This window comes from Podarcis pityusensis (genome assembly GCF_964106645.2).
Source record: "Podarcis pityusensis genome assembly, chromosome: 1".
NCBI lineage: Eukaryota > Metazoa > Chordata > Lepidosauria > Squamata > Lacertidae > Podarcis > Podarcis pityusensis.
In genome coordinates this window covers 11,032,464-11,054,759 of record NC_138028.1, presented here as the reverse complement: position 1 = coordinate 11,054,759, position 22,296 = coordinate 11,032,464, and the positions used below count along the sequence as shown (strand labels likewise).

Below are 22,296 nucleotides of genomic sequence, written 5' to 3'. Positions count from 1 at the left end.
TCGCTGATACTCAGTGAACTGGCAACCAGACCATCAACTCTCATTTGACACCAAGGGGATATTACAAAGAGACAGAGAGGTACAACATACAGAAAACAGGAAAATAAAAGCAAGTTTCAGAAGACTTCTAGCAGTGCAAGCTTTTGCGCAACTGTTATGCCAAGGGATGTGCTGTGCTCCCATCTGACTGGTTGCCCCAGCTACTCTGGGTGCCTTCCAACATAAGAAAACATCAAACATTAAAACCTTCCCTATACAGGGCTGCCTTCAGATGTCTTCTAAAAGTTGTATAGTTATTTATCTCCTTGCATGAGCACTAGGCACAACCACTGGTCTTTAATGTCACTTAGCTGTCCTGTGGAGCCCCTCAAAAAGACAAGAGACACATCTACTATATATTTTGGAAAGCTGTTTGCCTGTTCACTCTGCATTTGGACACCTATTAAGGTATGGCAACCTCATTTTGCATGGCGGTTCCTGAGATCAAGGAGTCAGTTTTCGTTTATGTTTGGATACAATTAGGCAGCATTCGAATCAAGATGGCAGAACCTTTCAAAACTGCACTGATTTTTTTGTTTTGTATCTTAGAATTTCTGAGCTGAAAGCTGGGTACAAGGTTGTTAGTATTCTAATAATAATAAATACACAGTGAAGCAAAGCAGAAGCAGATAAGTTCTCTTGATTAACGAGGTCCCAGTTGAAACCAGAACTATTCAGACAATAAAGAACTAGTGCAGGAGTTGGCTAGGATATGGCTGTAGTTCAGGCTTCCTCAACCTCGGCCCTCCAGATGGTTTGAGACTACAATTCCCATCATCCCGGACCACTGGTCCTGCTAGCTAGGGATCATGGGAGTTGTAGGCCAAAAACATCTGGAGGGCTGATGTTGAGGAAGCCTGCTGTAGTTGGTTTCCAGTTATACCATCCTGCCAGCTGAAAGGCAGAGATCTTCAAGGACAGCCCCAAATAATCCTAACAGCAATAGGCCAAGAGGATAAGAGCTTTTCCCTTTCATGTTACCTCTGCTCTTGCTTGCCAAGACAATTATGCAACCCCAGATCTCCTGTACTCCGCTGCAGGGAATTCAGGTATCAAAAGAAACAGACAAGGCAGTAATAGTGGTAGAAGAAGCGTCATCCCCATTTATATTAATTGTTATGCCAGGAGTTTCCATCTGCCTTGAATGTTTTCACAGAGGAATGGCTGAATTTAAAAGAGCTACAATTGAACCATTATTTTAAAAAATTGCACAACCCTAATTAAAACGTGACCTTCTTCTAATTATCATGTCCATTTCCTGAATGTCTCCGTTCTAAAAATGTGCAGGTTTTTCTAATGAGGGTGCATACAAAGCAGAAAAAAAATAAAATTATTTCCCTTGACATGAGCGCAAGCTGTTTTTGGTGGGGGTGGAGGATGGAATCACGTGTTCTTAATCATTTTAAATGTGAAGCTGTCAAAGTCCTCTTTTAGCAGAACTTCCTGAATTGGTTTCTGAACTGAACTGAAGTTTGGCTTTTAAATTCACACGAAGGATGTGTGTGCTTTCTTGCCCCACTTCAGAAACAGCAAAAACATGTCAAGCCATCAAATCTAGCTAGCAAAAGTTTAGAAAGGTGCAAGAGTTCAGAGATTTATGCCTAGGGGTTGAGTAAAAGCGTATTGCACACGTTTTGCAAACTACCAGTATGCACTGGTTTGGTATTTTAGCTAGTAGTTACAGTTGGGGGGGGGATAGAAGAGGCACCTTGTTTTATTCTGGGACGATTTTTTGGCTGAGGTCCTACTCAGTTCAGAATCATAAAGCTAGAAGGAACCAGCGGTCACCCAGTATCCCATTCTGCCTCACAGTGCGAAAGAAGCAGAGAACAGCTGGATGGAAGAAAAGGGCTTGCAGAGCAAATGTAAAGACTCGGATGACTCTCCAGGTACTGGGATTTTTAGAAGGTTCAAACAAAACACTGTACCTCTTCTGTTGCAGGCTTTTTTGCTAGCTGCGTCGAAATCAAGGGTCTTAACCTGAACGGAAGAAGAATTCAAAATGTTAGACCCTGTATGTGAAACAGAAAGGAAAAGGTTGAGCAAGTCTATCTAGAAAATGTTAAAGAACCAGTTCAACTGGCACCCTTCCTGCTACAAAATGAAAAACAAAGATCCCACAGAAAAGCGTCTGACGAGAATTAGGAGAAAGATCAGTAACAGCTCAGTTAACAAACCACCGCCTAATAATAAATTCACATCAGGTCACTCTGCACCAACAATAAAAACCTTACAGGATCAGGCTCATCCCGCATGATTCTCTATATATTTGGGTTTTCGGTGACCCATTTTGGGCTCTTAATCTTTTCCTAAGCTGCTTGAGACTTTGTTGTAGTAAGTCAAATAAATAAACAAGGAAGACCTGGCAGAGTTGCAAGAAAGTTCACCTGAGAGCAACGTTAAGATTCCTGAAGCCCTGGAGAGTAATACTCCCAGGGCAGCTTGCTATGGAAACAAGGAGTGGCATTATACAGAAGCAACAGCCAGCCTGTCTTGCATGGCAATCCATTTCTGGCGTAATACCGAGGACCCAGAGGAGGTTCAATTTACTACCTATCTTCTGAACTGGCCCAATAAGTAGTTGCAAAGGCACACTTTGAAGCATATCGCCTACTCCTTTGGCTGCTTTAAAATGTGTTACAAAAACACTTTATCTCATTTAAAATTGAATTTATTTTAATTTTTGCTAAGCATTTGTCCGCAGGCTGCAAATATGTGAAGGGCTGATTGTGCAGAAGGTTATTACAGCAGTATTTTCTATGTATATAATTACAGTAAGCTACCCTAAGACTACAAGGAAGGGAACAAAATGCATTAAAAATAATCATTAAAAAAAGTCAGAGGAATCTGTTTTATCCAGTTCTCTCTTTTCTTCAGATTCACGGTGTCTTAGTGTACACCGATGAACAGCATCCAAAATGTTACGGCCGCTCAAACAAACAATGGCAAACCCTGCAATGCATCTCCCTCCCTTGGGCTGTGGGTGTTTTGCTTTTAAAACTCCAAATTCTGTTATCTGAATAAATGTGGTCTGCTTAGCTTGCATAATTTAAATGGTTTCCAAGTAAATATGTACAGGATTTTCAAAATGTTTGGAAGGTTTTTGGAAAGGTGCAAGGGTTAACCCAGGTCACGGAAGGCAAAATAATGGAAATGTTGGTTAGATGGACTGTGCAGGGCACCTTCCCACTAAGCTATGGAAGACTTGTCATTAGTGAGAAGCAGTAGCAACAACATGGCCTAGTTGATTCCTAGTGACATTTAAAAACGTGAACCCATCAGTTGGACAGGGCAGAATCGGTGGAAAACGATACCCCCAACAAACCCAGAAGGATGATCCACTGTGATTTTACCTTGAACTGCCCTGAGATCATATGATGAAGGGTGGTTTATAAATCTAATATTAATAATAATAATACAAAGCTGAGGTGACCAACGTAAGTCTGCCCGCCCCCCGGGTCAAAACTCAGTTAACAAATCCTTCTCCATGGCCTTGTAGCAAATCCCTCCCCACTGTTAAACAGTGCCCCATTAAGGCTATTCATGATACCCCTTAAGCCAGCTCCAGTCTGAACTGGGCTCTAGACCCCGGTTTAAGGGGAGCCCTACCCTATCAGGGAAGCGGGTGACGCTGTGGTCTAAACCACTGAGCCTCTTGGGCTTGCCGATCGGAAGGTCGGTGGTTCAAATCCATATGACGGGGTGAGCTCCCGTTGCTCTGTCCCAGCTCCTGCCAACCTAGCAGTTCCAAAGCACGCCAGTGCAAGTAGATAAATAGGTACCACTGCAGCGGAAAGGTAAATGGCGTTTCTGTGCGCTCTGGTTTCCGTCACAGTGTTCCCTTGCTCCAGAAGCGGTTTAGTCATGCTGGCCACATGACCCAGAAAGCTGTCTGTGGACAAAGGCCGGCTCCCTCGGCCCGAAAAGCAAGATGAGTGCCGCAACCCCATAGTCGCCTTTGACTGGACTTAACCATCCAGGGGTCCTTTACCTTTTCCCCACTGGGGAGGGGCTTCTCTTCCACACCCACCCTTTGTTAAGCATTGTAAGTGGGGTGCCAATTTGCTTAACTACAGTTCGCACAGGACCTTAGGGAGCAAAGTTACAGCCTACCAAGAGGTAAGTGCAGCATAGACAGCTAGAGGGTGATTTTAATGGATAATCACTTAGTTGCATCTTCACATCATTAAGCATCAGTGCAGAAGACATTAAAGGTCTTCTTTTTTTTAAAAAAGAGACAAGAATGGTGGTGATTATACTGATTAGCCACTGCAACCGGAATGTGCTGGCATCATAGGAGAAACCACACTTCCCACCGATACCCTGAAGACATCCTCGCCTCCCAATTAGGAACAAGCTGTTGAAGAAGTCCCCAGGGAAACCAGAATCTGTTGACATTTGTTTTACAGACGAGGAGGGTTCATATGCACCCTGAAAGTAGTTAGGCTCCGCTGCAGTACAGAGAATATTCTAATTTCCTTTTAAGTAAAATGGTGCAATAATTGGCATTCCCTTCCCCTCCAACCCAACTACCGAAATTTATAAGGAACTGTGGTGTGAGCAGATTACTGACCTTCACAAATAACTGGTTAGATCCATTTTTAAATTTCCACCCAAGGAATGTTGTTCCCCACCTCATGGGGAATCTTGCAATAGCTTGCAAGTCAATAAAAAGATAAACTACAGTGCAAAAAGGATACAATATTAAGATAAACCTAAGAAAAGCTTAAACAAATCCAAGAACACACATAGCAACAGCCAGTAATAAAGCATTTTAACAGAAAATTAAGAGAGAGCCAACCACCTTCTCTGCTTGCACAACCTGCAATCATCTCCTGACTTCTCAATGAACTGGAAGGTAAAAAGTCCAGCAACCTGTTTTCCCTAGTGACCAACCAGGTGGTGATGGGAAACCCAAAACAAAGATAGCCCTTTCCTGCTCATTTTCGCTTCTTTGGATGCAGAAGGTGCCTGCTTCAGTCCACAGCTGGCAGCTGGATGGAGAAACAGTCTGATGCAGTTTAAGGTTGCTTTCTGCTTTCCCAGAAACTGGATTTAGTGGCACGTAGCCTCTGTTCCCCAGACTAATAGTCATCAGTAGCCATATCCTCAATAAATTTGTCCAACCTTCTTTTCAAGCGGTCCAGCTTGGTGGCAATCACTACATCTCAAGGTAGCAAATTCCACAGTTTACCTACGCACTATGTGAATTCATTCTCCTTTTGTCTCTCCAGAATCTCCAGTGTTCACTTGGAGGACTCTGGAGTCCAGTATCTCTAGCATCTAGTTCTCTCTATCCATTATCTGCAAAGCGTTGCATCGTTTTATAAATCTGTCATGCCCCCTGCTTGTCTTCTCTCCCCCTCCAAAACTGTACTAATCACCAGATGATGAAGGGTTTCATAATGGAGAAGCTGGGATTGGTGGCTGGTTGTAAGAAGGAAGTGAGCTCTGTGGGGCACAGCCCCATTCGTCCTTATGGACCCATGGCCTTCCGCTGCCTTCAGCCTCTTGATTCTTCTCATTTTCCTTTTGTCCCTCCTGGCCAAACTGACTTCCCTCTGAAGGCTCTTCCACAGAGTGGGGATCACAACAGAAAAACCCTGCTCACTGCAGCCTCCCAAGGCCACGGCAACAAAAGCAGGACCTCTGTGGCAGATTTCAGAGCGTGCAGGGTGGAGAATGCCACATAACCTACGGGGCCGCCTCTCCTGGTATGCCCCGCGGAGGATCTTAAGGTCCACAAATGACAACATTTTGAAGGTCCCAAGTCACAAGGTGGTTAGGTTGGTCTCAACTAGGGCCAGGGCCTTTTCAGTACTGGCCCCGACTTGGTGGAACGCTCTGTCACAAGAGACTAGGGCCCTGCAGGACTTGATGTCTTTCCGCAGGGCCTGCAAGACAGAGCTGTTCTGCCTGGCTTTTGGTTTGGACTCAGTCTGACCCTTATGTTTCCCTCCCCTTATGGCTCTGGCCGGGGGAGAGCGGGGTATAAATAAAAAATACTACTATTATTATTATTATTATTATTATTATTATTATTATTATTACATCAGGAGTCCTGGGCAGGAAACCCGGAGCACCAACAATAATTTCACCAATTTATTTCCCTCTAAGGCATTACACACAATACTGCTTCTCCTCTCCCTACCCCTCCCTCCCTCTCTCTCTTTTTTAAGAGAGGGGAAATAGTTTATGCCTTTTGGCCGATCACATTATCCATAGGGAGCAATTCTCCCTTTTACTGTACATGATGTACAGAAAAGTTTTCACAGTGCTGGGTATTCTTGCTGGCGCTTTTTTTTTTTTTTTAATACTGCAAATGCCCTGACCTCCTTACAAGAAAGCAGCCTTCTGCCATCCCGGCCATATGGAATCGTAAATGGCTGGCTGCCATGGCTACAAATATTGGCTCCTTCTGCTGTCTCATTTAACCAGCGAGGGCTCAGTTACCAAGAGATATGCCATCATTGGGGGGAAAGGAAAAAAACAGCTGTTTTCTAGGCTGAGGTAGAAGCAGACACTGCTCTTCAAGCTCAAAGAACCCCTGAAAAGAAGGGCCCAGGTCTTTTATTCCAACTTTTCAACAGACGTGTCTTGCCGCAGTTGGCACAAACCACATATGTTTCTTTGATTATTCAGATTTATTATTATTATTATTCTGGGGAAGGGCAAAGAGGAGCCTAATAAAATTGGGTAGATTCAGAACAGACAAAAGGGGAGCAAGTTTATGGAATTTGCTGCTGCAAAATGTGGTAATGGGCACTAGCCTAGGTGGCTTTGAAAAGAGAATATATAAGTCCACAAAGGATAGGTCAATCCAATGGCTAACAGCTATCACATTAATAATATATAATAATAATTTATTATTTCTACCCACGTCCATCTGTCTGGGTTTCTCCAGCCACCCTGGGCAGTTCCCAACAGAATATTAAAAATACGACAAAACATCAAACGTTAAAAACTTCCCTAAACAGGTGACAAGTGGGAAGTGAAGCATGGAGTGGTCCTGTGCTGTGTTCCAGACAACTCACCTCTTCCAGGATACTCTATTACAGTGGCTCCCCCAACTCCCCTTCTGAACCACTTGTAAACTGCTGAGGTTCTTGGTGAACTACTTACCGTATTTTTCGCTCTATAAGACGCACCAGACCACAAGACGCACCTAGTTTTTGGAGGAGGAAAACAAGCAAAAAAATATTCTGAATCCCAGAAGCCAGAACAGCAAGAGGGATCGCTGAGCAGCGAAACCAGCGATCCCTCTTGCTGTTCTGGCTTCTGGGATAGCTGCGCAGCCTGCATTCACTCCATAAGACACACACACATTTCCCCTTACTTTTTAGGAGGGGAAAAGTGAGTCTTCTAGGGCAAAAAATACGGTAAATGGTTTTTCTTCCTGTTGCAGTAATTCTAATGAGCAGTGCTAGGTGCTGTATGATTTTCAATTCTATTTTTACAGACATGCTATGGACCACTTAACTGACAGTCATCTGCAGGCCACAGTTTGGGAACCTCTCACTCTGTTGCAGTTCTCTTCCCCTCAATCCCGATGATGAGGGCTATTTTAGAAGCCCCGTGTTCCTAAGCAGTTGGTGGAGATCAGCATGGGAGAGCATTCCCACCTTCATGTCCTGCTTGTGGGCATCTCAAACGCATCTAGCTTGCTGTCCATTCTGATAAGGAGAAAGCTAGACCAGCTGGACCTTTGTTCTGGTCCAACAGGCTTCTTCTTGAGAAGGGTCTTTATTCCAGAGGAGATGCCTTGCAAAATTTACTGTTGCTGTATGCTATATTTTATTGCACTTTCCCCCACGTTCTTGCAGGACGCGCCACTGTCTAAATTGAAATACTTCTGGTAATTATTCATGGCTAATGAGCACAGTCCTAAGCACTGGAAGCCCCACAGCTCAATTAGACCTAAATCGTAGTCAGTGTCCTTACAATTTATGCATGCACATCCACCCACACTGGGCCCACACTGGGGGAGGGGGTGTATCAACAGTGCTCCAGAAGAAATGATGTGAGTTGATAAAATAACTGATTGCCAGAAATAAAGGCCCAGAAAATAGGAAAATCAACTAACAAGTTTTTTGTTGTTGTTTTTAAAGTTGATTAACCAACCACCTGTTGTCTAGCAGATTTAACTCAAATTGGGATAACACCAAAACCACAGGTGAAATGCTGAATGTAGTGAACGATAACTTACTAATGAAATGCAAAAGGCTACATTGCGATTTCCAACTGCAATAAAACAATGGAACCAAAACAGCTTCAAAATGGAGGTGAGAACACCCCTAAGTCACAGTCCCACTGTTGAAAATTTGCCCCATACCAAATTAATCAGTCTACAACTGTTGAACAGTCTACAATTAAACTGCTTAAACCTTTGAAATGAGTTGGTTTAAAGAAAAAACCACCTCCACCCCCAAAGCAATAAATTGGTTGAACCGGCTTGAAAGCTATCTAACTAGCACCCCGTCCAATGAGCTATTTAACACTGAGAGCTGACAAAGCTGACATTCTCCTGACAAAATGTGATTGGGACGAAATTTGTCACTGTGTCTGCTCACCGCTGAATCTGCTTAGCTCATGTTCTGTCTTCAATTGAGCTGTAGAAGATAACATCTAAGTTTGTCCTCTAGCTTAACAACTTAAAAGAAGATTCGATATAATGGATTCTGACAGGGCTGAAGCGCGCATAAATTGAATTGCCAAAGTGAACAAACACGGAGGGTAAGAAACAGCAACAGGCAGGCTGCGGTAAACAGCTGCTTTTATTTGCTTTCATTCTATAAGTGAAAATTAGACCATGCAGACACCCTGGGAGCCACCATGATATGAAAGTTAAATTAAGACGCTCCATTTTGCAATAGGGTAAAGGGGGATGGAGCAAGGGAGAATCGTGTTAGCCACCCTGATCCCCTTGGATGTGAATGAAGGGAAAGAGAAAAAGATTCTTTTGAAATTTCATTCTGCTACCCAGGGTGGGAAGCCCATCTGTTCAAACAAGCTCAAATGAGACTGGGGGACATAGTTCAACCTAAGGACCACATTCCCTTGTAGGGAACCTCCCAGTCTACATGCCAGTGATGGTGGAGCAATGGATGCAATTCTCACCCTTGTGGATGTTACATTGCAGCCATTGGAAAAGGCAGAGGTTACTCTACATATGTCGTGGATTGGTTGGAGGGACCAACCCGGGGACTCTCCAAGGAAAGAAGGCTCCGAGCCCAGGGATGAGTGGTCAGAGGGAGAAGAGGGAAAAGACTGTGAGGAGATGTCATAAGCTGAAGAGATAACAGGGCTCAGTGGGCTGGAAGTGTCTGTGGCAGAGAGATGTCCAGAATAAGAGGCAGAAGCTGAAGTAGGAAAGGAGTGAAGCTAAGGGGCAGAGATGGGTCAGGCTGGTGAAGAAGCACAGGGGGTCTCCTGCTGCAACAAGCTCCCCTCCCCTCTGGTCTCCCAGAACCAGGAGAGGCATGAAGTGGACGGAGCAAAGGCAAAGACGCCAGTGTAGTCTCAGATTGTTTGGGGAAAACCCTGGAGAGGAGGAGACCTAGGCAGCTGTGGGATGGCAGATACCTTCAGTCTCTGCAATTGCCTCACAGGGCCAAGATCTACCAAAGAAGAATTGCTGTGCTCATTAGGCATGGTGCTCCTGAGCCGATCCCGTTTCTTCTAATGAAGAGTTAGCTTCACTTACTCTGGGTGATTTATTGCTGGTTCGCTCCTGACAACATGCATATCTTCAACCAGGCAAGGAAAATACATTATCACAGTTGAAAGACACATTCCAAACAGGCAGAAACAGCTGCGGCGGGTGTAGAACTGGGTTGGTGAAGGGCAAGCCCTGGAGAGGGGAAATGGTCTAGACTCTGGGGAGGTTCCCAGGGGCCAGACTGAGAGGCCTGGAGGGCTGCATTTAGCCCCAGGCCTGGGGTTCAAACCTAGCTATGTGGCAAATATGTATAAGATGGAAGTGGGAGGAATTTTTTTAGAGCCAGCTTTTTTAAAAACAAAGGGAGGGCATGGAAAGATAAGGGAGTGGCATAGCAAGGGTTCAGCTCCCCACATATATTCCTCTTTCTCTACTAATCAGATGCATTCCCTTCATCTCCACCCTGCTTTATGCTTGATGAGGTCAGGCCGACTTAAATAAAACAGTTCTGCTGCCATCACATCTAGTTTGAGCATGAATGGGGATGCAATCCCCAGCATGAGAAATCTCTTGGGCATGAAAATAAAGCCAGGCACCTTTGCCATCTACCAAAAGTCTTTCTAATCCCACTAAGAGCAGACAAGCATATTCTGGTAATTCCTTATTCCTAGCTCTAGGTTCTCCAATTTGTGCTTTTCTAAGAGTCAGAGAGAGGGAGGGAGAGATCTTAATCTTGAATAGTGCAAAGCACCGTTATACTATGTGAACCCCTTATTCCACCTGTTCATTTAACAGCATAATGGCAGCAAGGAAGAATTGGATTTTCCAAAGAATGCATGCTTTCTGTCAAGCACTCTTATAATGGAGTTCTATATTCTCTTGCTTCTCAACGGGAGACCTGCAAATTACAGCCAGCTCACCTGAGTGCTAAACCACTCACCTCTTTCCTATTCCCCCTGACCCTGCACCATACTTTGCTGCTCATGATGGCAGCTACGGACTAGTCCCATGTTTCCTTCCAATACCATACATGCATGCATGTGGATGGGCAACACTGCCAAGCAACAAGGAGGCCAGTGCAAGCAACACCCACTGGGTGCAGCAGCTACACCAAGCAGTTCATGGGCTCCAGAACAACACTGCAATGCAACATTTTCTCTGGGGAACATTCTTAGGTACCGCTTTCTAAGACTTACAGAAATAGCCTATCACTATAATCTGTGTTACCAGCACAGTTTAAGTCTTGGCTATAAGTGGGGCCACTGAGACATAAAAGGCTGGCACAGATCAATGCTTGGTTAAGAGAAGGTTTGGCATGGGCCATGGAATCACACACTCCTTCCACAGGCCCCTTCTGCCCATCCTAACCATGACTGGAGGTCTGCTCTCAATCTCTTAGTTGTGTTTCTTATGCCAGCACTGACGCTAAGAAGGTATGCTGAAGCTCCAGCAAATGGTTACAGGTTGTCCTTCTCCAATATGGTGGCCTCCATATTTGGACTACAACTCCAGTTGCGCTGGTTGAGAATGACCAGAACATCTGCAGAGCTTTCTTCTGGGTAAGATTATCTTCCATGAACACGGTCTTAATAGTGAGTCTGTGAGTGACTGTGGAGGCTAATTCTGGATCCACACGTCCTTCCACAGTGGGGACATAGGTTTCTGGGTGGGAGTTGATCAGGGTGAGGGTTTGCAAAACGTGCCTTCCTCTTAGAACGTTTCTCCCTTTCGTCCTCAGTTATAGCGTCTTCAAAGTCCATGACACCTTTGGTAAAGGCTGTTCTTCAGTTGGAGCACTTGCAGGCCAGTGTTTCCCAGTTGACAGTGTTTATACTACATTTTTTTAGATTTGCCTTGAGACAGTCTTTAAACCTCTTTTGTTGACCACCAGCATTATGCTTTCCATTTTTAAGTTCGGAATAGAGTAGTTGCTTTGGAAGACAATAATTAGGCATCCAAACAACATGAGCAGTCCAACAAAGTTGATGTTGAAGAATCATTGCTTCAACACTGGAGATCTTTGCTTCTTCCAATACACTGGCATTAGTTTGCCTGTCTTCGCAGGTGATGTGTAAAAACTTTTGGACACACAGTTGATGGAGTCTTTCAAGAAGTTGGAGATGCTGTTCATAAGGGGTCCATGTTTCACAAGCATACAGTAAGATTGGTAGTGCAGTAGTTTTGTAAACAAGCATTTTGGTTTCCCTGCGAACATCCCGGTCCTCAAACACTCTGCAGAGCACCAGGTTTGTGAAGGCTTGTATACGTAATGAAATAGCCCAACTGTAAAACTGTGTGGAGAATTTAATCATTTAAAACTGTATGTAACGAGATAGTAAATTTCTAAAAATCAAGGAACAAATTGTGCTCCCTGAATTACATTAAGGCTTATAGCAGAGCAATCTTAAGTGCAAGATTAACCACATTAGTGCTTTTAACCTCCTGACAAAGTTAACCAATATTTGTGTTTTTTAAAAAATAAAACAAAACCCAGGCCTCATAAAAAGAATATAACGACGGAAAAGACGAAAAGGAAAAACATACACTAACCATTCATTTCCAGGAACATTCTACAGGGATTGTAATTATCCAAAGGTGATGCAAGATTCATTGCAAGCACTTCCTCTCTTGAAAGCACTTCGATGGCATAGCCATAATCCCCCCCCCCCAACTCTATCAGATAACATTAAAAACCTCTTGCTGGCAAACACACAAAAACACAGAACAGGGGAGTGGGTAGTTTTTAAACAGTAACTGTGAAGTAAAAGAAATGGTTGAAAAAGATATTTCTACCTGCATGTGGTAGGCAGCACATTAAAGAAAAATACCCACAACCATCTGGAAATCAACAGAACTTGGACTTTGTTTTGAGATTATATTTCACTCGTACCTAATTATAAGCCACAAATCATTCCTTCTTGTTTGCAATTTATAGCATCCGATTAAGGCAAATCTCTTATTTAAAAAGCAAACATTTCTCTAAAATTCCTGGCTAAAGCCATCTAATCAGATAGCTTCAAAGTGCCGCCCTGGAAAGATTGCCCACCTTCCTCCACAGAGTGGTGCAGAGGGAGAAAAAGCACATACACCCGCTTTAACACATACAGTACTGTTCTGTGAAAGATACACAGAATCAAAGGAAATGTCAACAAATGTTTTTAAAGCATGTTGTCCCTGAAGTATACAGTCACCGAAAAGCATAATGAATGCTAACTCCTTTCCCAAATCAAGTCTTTGGGAAATAATCAGGCTTTGGCACAAGCAGAACGAGAGAGTTATCAGCAGGAAAACTCTGAAGTTATCTTCAAATATCTGAAGGGTGTCACATGGAAGATGGAGCGAGCTCGTTTTCTGCTGCTCCAGAGGGACCCGAACCAATGGACTGAAATTACAAGAAAGGACATTCTAACTAAACATTAGGAAGAACTTTCTGATGGGAAGAGCTGCTCGACAGTGGAAAGAAATTCCTCAGAGGGAGATGGACTCCTCTTCACTGGAAGGTTCTAAGCAGCAGTTGCATGGGCACCTGTCATGGATTCTATACCTGCAATTTCTGCATTGCAGGGGGAGTGGACTAGGTCAGGCATGTCCAACAGGTCAATCGTGATCTACCAGTCAGTCGCGGGACGTCCATGCTCAACAAGTCTGCCTCCCTAAAAAAATAAAAAGCTCAACAACTTTGGTCAATCCAAGGGGTAGATCACTGCCAGTTTTTTTTTTAGTGGGAGTAGATCGCAGTCTCTTGGAAGTTGGACATGCCTAGACTAGACTAAAAAGCAGAGACATCACCTTGTCAACAAAAGTCCGTATAGCTAAAGCCATGGTTTTCCCAGTAGTGATGTATGGAAGTGAGAGCTGGACCATAAAGAAAGCTGATCACCGAAGAATCGATGCTTTTGAGTTATGGTGCTGGAGGAGACTCTTGAGAGTCCCATGGACTGCAAGAAGATCAAACCTATCCATTCTGAAGGAAATCAGCCCTGAGTGCTCACTGGAAGGACAGATCCTGAAGCTCCAATACTTTGTCCACCTCATGAAAAGAGAAAACTCCCTGGAAAAGACCCTGATGTTGGGAAAGATGGAGGGCACAAGGAGAAGGGGACGACAGAGGACGAGATGGTTGGACAGTGTTCTCGTAGCTACGAACATGAGTTTGACCAAACTGTGGGAGGCCGTGGAAGACAGGAGTGCCTGGCGTGCTCTGGTCCAGGGGGTCATGAAGAGTCGGACACGACTAAACTACTAAACAACAAGACTAGGTGAACCTTGGGGGTTCCTTCCAACTCTACAGTTCTTTTTAAAAAAAGCCTTTAAGAAGCACCTTAGAGTTAGCAGCAAGGATGCCTGCTGAGTTGCCAATGTTTGGATTTTTGAGTGGGTGCCATTGGGTGTCTTCAGTGTCCCCCATAACAGTGACATACACAGGAGGCAAGGAGAGAGAAATAGTGTTTCCACACCCACTTTACTTTTCTAAGGGATTTGGGTAAGAGTAGTATCCAGAATTGATCAAAGCTTGAAAAACGCATAGTGCTGAAAGGTTGCCTTTTCAAGGGAGAAAAAGACAACCACCTTCACAACCTCCTGGCCATGGCTTTGTGGGCACTAGGGGAAGTCCTCAAAGGCACCACTGTGCCTACGAGCAGCATGTTGTCAACTCCTGCATTACAGTTTTATAAGTACCCATGATAATGATAATAATACAGGGAAGTTCTTAAATGCTTGATGTTTTATTGCATTTCTAATGCTTTTCTGGGAGCCGCCCAGGGTGGCTGGGGCAACCCAGTCCGATGGGTGGCATATAAATTATTATTATTAATATTATAAAGATGCCCTTGGACTTTAGAAGAAACACAACAACAAATAAATGTTACTCAACCCTCTCCTTAAAAGCTTGCTGAAGTTTCATGAAGCTGGTTTCATGCTGAGTCACTAACGCATTCAAATGGTCTACAAACAACAATTATCTGCAATTAGCACACAGACTGGAGACTCAGTCCTGGAATAGCATAGTACTTTCAAGGTAGATTGGGCCATCCAGTATAATTGAATTTATCTGCTCCATGGTGCCAGGATACACTTAAATGAAGAAAGAAAAAACTCTGCCAACATACAACAGAGCTGGCTCCAGAAAACTGACTGCTCAAGCATATGCAGAATGTGACCCTGGTATCTTTACTGGAGTACCAGGGGCTTAATTTTGGGACAGCATGTTTTATCACTGGTCCTCCCTTCTCCCCACACACCACACACACAAGACAATGCCTGGATTACTTGTGCGGTTGGGACCAGCCTATCCAACACAGGTTTATCCACTCATTTCTGCACAAAGTTCACTCTACACCTCAATGTAAGGTGGCCTTTGTGTCTTGACTAATTTGTCTTTCAATTTGGTGCAAATTCATCAGCTATCAAGCTTATTTACTCCTTCTAGGGATGCGGGTGGCGCTGTGGTCTAAACCACTGAGCCTCTTGGACTTGCTGTCTCATAGGGCTGGGAGGTGAAATCCACTTCAAATTGTGAAGCATCCAGTTTGAGCCCAGCAATTCCTCAATACGTTACTGGATGTAGCTATGTGCCTAATTCTACTTTGACCCATACCCTGATCTGGAGTCATGCTAACAGCACAATTCTATGCTTGCTTGGAAATAAGTGCCACTAAGTTTAATAGGCCCTACTCCCAAGTAAATGGATACAGGATTGGAGTCGTAAGTGATGTGAAGGATGCTGTTTTTTATATCTAACACTTTTCATATCTATTTCACTAGGAAATATGGTGTCAATGTAGGAAATGACTATCTTTACTTTGAAATACACTGCCAAGTAGCCTAAGGCATTATTAGGCCAGCGCCGAGGGCCTTCTGGCGGTTCCCTCACTGCGAGAAGCGAAGTTGCAGGGAACCAGGCAGAGGGCCTTCTCGGTAGTGGTGCCCCGCCCCCCGGGTGGAACGCCCTCCCGCCAGATGTCAAAGGAAAAAAACAATTATCAGACTTTTAGGAGACATCTGAAGGCAGCCCTGTTTAGGGAAGCTTTTAATATATGAAGGACTATTGTATTTTAATATTTTGTTGGAAGCTGCCCAGAGTGACTGGGGAAACCCAGCCAGATGGGCGAGGTATAAATAACAACAACAACAACAACAACAATAATAATAATTAACGGCGTATCATAAGTTTTGCCAGAGACATACAAAGTATTTTGGGTTCTCCTCCTCAGGAGTTGCATATTAAAACAAAAACAAAATAAATGCTGGGGGTGGGATAATTACAGTGGTACCTCGGGTTACAGACGCTTCAGATTACAGACGCTTCAGGTTACAGGCTCCGCTAACCCAGAAATAGTACATCAGGTTAAGAACTTTGCTTCAGGATGAGAACAGAAGTGGTGCGGCAGCAGCAGGAGGCCCCATTAGCTAAAGTGGTGCTTCAGGTTAAGAACAGTTTCAGGTTAAGAACGGACCTCCGGAACAAATTAAGTTCTTAACCCGAGGTACCACTGTATGCCAAACTAAAGTTTAGCGCATATCTCTTATTCATCATAACTCACAGTGTCTTGTTTGTGTGAGAAACAGAATGATTAAGTACAGTTGAAAATGAATGAGGCACGAGGGAGAGCCTATCAGGGTGGATTGATTTAAATCAGCCAGGAAAAAAAACATTTTAAATCAAGTTTTCCATTGCAACCTCTTCACATATTTCCTAAACAGTGCAAATTTGATCATTAAATCATGTTTATCTGCAACTAAACCAAGTATGATTTACATTGTTGTTTCCTTCTTAACCAGGGCTTGCATCTCATTGCGTCAATGCATATATTTTGCCACAGAATCGTAGAATTGTAGGGTTGGAAGCGACCACAAGGATCATCTAGTCCAACCCCCTGCCTGCAATGCGGGAATCTTTTGCCCAACGTGGGGCTTGAACCCACAACCCTGAGATTATTTTCTCCTAGAAAAGGAAATGGCTTTAAAATATTAATAGATCAGCCATGGAAGTTTGTGAGGTTATGAATGGGAATTCTGGAATCTCACAAAAACTTAGTAAAAAGGTCCATGGAGGACAGGTACAAACAAAGTCTGTGACTTAATGGCAACCTACAGAAGATTATTTTATTGAGATGAAAATGAAATGCTTATTTTTGGCAGGTAGGGTGTAATCATATTTGAGAAATGATCAAGCCTTCTTTAATTCAATGCATCTGGTGGAGGCATTGATTTAATTTAGAGATTAACTGTAGGCCCAACATGCTTAAATTAAATTTATTTAACACTGGCCTAGTTGCAGTATTTGCAATTTATTTATTTTTAATCTAATTTATTTATTTTTTAAAGTTTTATTTTTTTTAAGTCAAATTTAATTTACCCACAATCCTTATTAAAAAAATATTACTGTAGCTGAGTTGGGGGGGGGGGAACCCTCTCACTTTGTGAACTCTTAGATACAGTTACAGATAGGTAGCCGTGTTGGTCTGCCATAGTCAAAATAAAAAAAATCCTTCCAGTAGCACCTTTAAGACCAACTAAGTTAGTTCTTGGTATGAGCTTTCGTGTGCAAGCACACTTCTTCAGATACACTGAAACAGAAGTTGCCAGACCCTTCTATATAGTGAGAAGGTGGGGAGGGGTATTACTCAGAAGGGTGGTGGGAATGGGAGATTGGCAGATAGCTGGGATGAGCCTGCTGACGACTCTTAACGACTGTAATGGGTCTTACAGGAAAAGGCAAGGGGTGAGAAGGTGAGAAATGGCTTAGTCATGTATAATGGGATAAGATACAGTGTATATAAATAACCTTAAGGGTGTGGAAACAAGATATTTCATTGATCTTCACGCCACTAAACTTCTGCATCCAGCTTTGCTCTCTCCTCGCTGCCATCAGCATTTAGTGTTCATTTATAGCTGGGGATAAGCGAGATGATTCTAAAAACGAAAGTAGGATAGGCAATCTGTCTTAACCTGATCCCAACCAAACCTTGCATTTCAGCATAAGAATTCAGCTTGCCAGATGTCTGGATGCAGCAGAAAAAATGGCTCCCTGGATGGGAGGCCTTCAGAACGTATCTTAAACAAAATAATACCATGTTAAAATCTGTAGCAGCTTCTGAGTGATCCCTGTGGTTTTTATTAATTGCTTATATAAATATGAACATTTATAAATTGTGAAAATATTAACATAAAAAATAGTATTTTGATATGGCAATAAATTTATGTAAAAAGAATTAAGGAATAAATGGGAAGTCGGGTATAAAAGATAATGAGATTTTTTACTTTTATTGTAACATGAAATTGTAATCATACATTTTTGTCATAATTTTTATCCTAATAACAGATTGTGTAAATTTCATTCTTTTCCCTCCCCTCTTAAGTTGTATCCCCTTTTCAGTATTGTTCCCTTTTTTTGTATGTAATAAGCACGGAAATAAAGAAAAAATAGCTCCCTGGAACATGGAGATGTAGAATCAGAAAACATTTCAGCCACGTTTGTAAATAAAGCCTTATTTTTCTATATGAATTATGATAGGTGTTTTTTAAAAAACAACCTCCACCCAAACTTTAGCTGTACAGTAAATGTATTAAATTAAAATTCATTGGGCTTGTTTGAATTTTTTTTTTGGGGGGGGGAGGAATGCTAGTTTATAGAATCATGGAACTGTATAGACCTTTAGGCAAAAGGCAAAAACGTTCCTTTTTGACCAGGCCTTTGGTTGATTTGATTGACCCTTTTAAAATGTGGGGGTTTTTTGAGAGGGGGGTTATTGGGTTGTTGTTTTTATTCTGATTACCGTATTTTTTGCTCTATAAGACTCACTTTTTCCCTCCTAAAAAGTAAGGGGAAATGTGTGTGCGTCTTATGGAGCGAATGGAGGCTCCGCAGCTATCCCAGATGCCAGAACAGCAAGAGGGATTGCTGCTTTCGCTGCACAGCGATCCCTCTTGCTGTTCTGGCTTCTGAGATTCAGAATATTTTTTTTCTTGTTTTCCTCCTCCAAAAACTAGGTGCGTCTTGTGGTCCGGTGCGTCTTATAGAGTGAAAAATACGGTATATATTTTGTGGTTTTATATTTTGATTTTGTTCTGTGGACCCCCCTGAGACCTTCAGATATAGGGCGGTATAATAATAATAATAATAATAATAATAATAATAATAATAGTTGGAAGGGACCCTATGGGTTATCTAATCCAGTCCCCTGCAATGCAGGAATCTCAGCTAAAGCATCCTTGACTGATAGCCAAATACCATTCAATGAGGTGGGAAAGATACCAAATGACTTCTTGTGAATTTAGCAAAGTAAGGGGGTCTCTGTGCTGTTACATGGTTTGCTTTCCTTAGGCTTAGTTTCCCTGTAAGTTCGTACACAACACTCCACCTGATCATAGCTTAGGTGAATATGCAGGCTCTGACAAAGGAGACTGCAGTTGCTTTGCTACTGAGATAAGTTACACTATAGTTTGGGCTTAGTGTGTCATCCCAAACTGAGCTTGTGATTTGCCTCCTAGGGAGTGGTATAACTTGTGGAGAGGGGAGGATGTGTGGATGTCTTGAGGGTCAGCTAGACAGACATGTTGGACAACATATGGGGCCCCAGACCTGAGGTTCACACCTCTGCCACATGTTCACATGTCTGTGCTAAGCCGTGGTTAGGCTTTGTGAACCAGGTCTAGGATCCAAACCATGATTAAGAGGGAACAACTGTGGTTAGCACTAACCATGGTTAAGCATCATGTCTGCCACAGTTTGTTTATTTTCTAACCTTGTTTCTTCTTGGGTAGTGTCAACAGCTTGACAAAAAGTTTGTCTAGGTTGTGAGGAAGCCTTTTATAAGCTGTAACAAAAATGCTAAATGCCTCAAGAAAAACCTTCCACTTCCTTTTGAATTTCATAGTACTTATGCTAACTTCTGAGTTGTTGTTTTCCCCTCAAATATTCACCCGGCAGAAGCCAGTAAGATTCCCAGGGCAGTTAAGCTGCTTCGACGTATCGAGCTATACTGTAAGATCAATAAAGATACCCTGCTGCATTTTTTATTCCGAACATGCAGCCAAGGAACACTCAAGTAAAACAAAAACTGTGCCGAAGACAATAAAGAAAGCTAATATTCCCAGATGATGGTACTTACTTCAAAAAGAGAGAGAGGCAAACAGCCTAATTGGGAGGCCACTTTTGTACATGCTTTCAATACACCCATCCCTGTTCAGACCAGAAGGATTCCTGTTGCACATAAATAGATGATTAAGCCAGGGCTGGAGTCCCAACTTCAAAGGTTGCTATTAATACATTTGACAATTTGCCTTTATAGAGAACACGAACCAAACAAAGCGCCAACAACTGCAGCACCATTAAGGTCCCTTGGAATATGCCGCATTCTACCGAGCAAAGAAAATGTATCGATAGATTCGGCTTCTTACTAAACTTAGTGCAACATTTGCAATTAGGTAAGCTGCTTCCTACAAAGCTTTGAAAGACTAAAAAAAAAAAAAAAGTCAGTTAATGGGGTGTTTGATGCACTTTCAGTTGTACAGCAGCTTTTACACACAGCGAGTTTTGCACCAGTCGTGCTCCCTTGTCCAGCCAAACGGAGGGGGGCGTTAGGCCCCCCAGCCTCCACATTTTCGATGGCAAAATACGAACTATTTTTTTGTTTAAAATATTTCATAGAATCGTAGGGCTGGAAGGGACCCTGAGGGTCATCTAGTCCAACCCCCTGCAATGCAGGAATCCTGCCCACAGCCATCCTGCTCAAACCACCAGCCTTCTGGTTAAGAGCCAGGTGCACTGGCCCATTGTGCCACAGGCTCACATTATATACAGGCTCACATTAAAATAACATCAAAGCAATGCAATAAAATAAAATACGAAACAACAATTCACTGTAGAATTAAGAACAATCCAAGCAATATACCACGTGTGGTGGACCAGCGGCCAGTTCCACTCTCATCCTCCCTCTTCTTGAAAGATGAAGATCACAGGATGAAAGAGGCAGCTGGTGTTAATTATCTGTTCAGCTTCTGAATGTTTCTTCCTTGGCACAAGACAAATGGTTTGAAGTCCACTCTTAACCACGGGATCTTCATCTCTCAGGGACTGGGCAGATATTTGAACACCACCGTCGTGGTGAGATTACACCAACTAGTATCTAAGGTACTACTGCCCTTTTGGAGATTTCATAATTTAGTGCTCTCCTTAATTTTTATTCAGACACCTGAAAGCTTACGTCAACCAAAACAGACCACCCCTTACATTGAAAAGTTTCTTGATTTTTATGCAAGATCAGCACTGCAGCATCAGATTGTGGCCCAGGCAGATCCAACAGTAAGGCCAAGAGAATACCCAATTCCTTGAAGAGAATATTCCTGGAAATTTTAGATATTAACTCTTCCTATAAGTACATACTGGGTGCGTGTCATGATTTGTTCCAATCAGAATGGAGGGGTATGTTTATAGGTCCCTTATAGAGCGTTACAGCATATATTTATGTATTTCTCTAAATTCTATTCAAAATGCATGGGCTACAAATTGTTTGAGTCAATTTATAGTTCTCTCTTTGTTCTGGTTAGTTTAAAATTTACTTCTCCGCACAATATGTGTACACAGTCGTATGTCCTGAAACCTGAACTCTTTGCACAGTTATAAAACTAAACAAACATGGTGTTGTTGCTTTTAAACAACGAACTCCTCTGATGGTCACTTATAGCTTCAAGCTAAAATGACTCCGATGTCCCAACAATTAGCAATAGCCTATCCTAAAAAGCACTGATGGCCCTGGAGGGCAAAACCCCACCCTTCCCTTCCTCCACTGAAAAAGCTGCTCGCCAGCAACTTGCTATCCAACAGAGCAAGTTCTGCAACAGACTGTGATGTCGGGTAAAGTGATAATCCTATAAGATCATAGCCAAACACTACTGTGTCCACATCTGAGCCAGAAGTGCAGTGCTAAACTGAAAGCCTGATTCACCTAAAGGTGAATGGAGAGTTCATCCCTCTTTGGCCAGTGCCATCCCTAATAGCCCCGGACTGCCATTTGAACTAGCAAGTATCAGCATGGAAGCCAGCAGAAATAAGGAGGAGAATAAAATAATTGTACAGTGGTGCCTCGCAAGACGAAATTAATCTGTTCTGCGAGTTTCTTCGTCTTGCGGACTTTTTCGTCTTGCGAAGCACGGATGCACCCTGGTACTGTATTATAATGGGATAGCGGGCAAAGCACAAAGTGGGTCGCTCCCCAGCAGGAGGAGTTTCCCCAGCCTGGAGGATCTGTTGCCGGGAAGAGGCAAAGACACCCCCTCCCACCTCCCCACGAAAACAGCCCCCCTTCCTCTGTCGCCAAGCCTTGCCGCGTCTTCGCTCCGCCAAATCGCGTCCCACATCAAAGCCCCAGCCCGCTCCTCTCCCTCTCTCTCCACGAGGTGCCAAAGGAAGTTCGAGCCCAGGAACCGAGGGCGGACGCACGAAGCGCCCGGCACGGACTCTCCCTTGCTCCCCCCGTTACCTTGCGCCACGCCGCCGGGCTCCCCACAGTCTCGGCTGCTGCTCCCGGCTTCTTCCCACCCCCGCAAAGGCGCCTTCGCGGCGGCCCAAGCGCAGTGGATGCCTCCTCCTCCTC

At 43.3% G+C, this 22,296-nt stretch overlaps 1 protein-coding gene across 1 annotated transcript in view; it reads right to left on the bottom strand.

Moving 5' to 3' along the window:
• BRF1 (BRF1 general transcription factor IIIB subunit) overlaps positions 1-22,296 on the bottom strand; it is a 200,807-nt gene that overhangs the window by 9,255 nt on the left and 169,256 nt on the right. Inside the window, exon 16 of the mRNA XM_080976442.1 lies at positions 1,968-2,019. Within this exon, the coding sequence (XP_080832568.1) occupies positions 1,968-2,019 (52 nt within the window). The remainder of the gene's footprint in view (positions 1-1,967; positions 2,020-22,296) is intronic.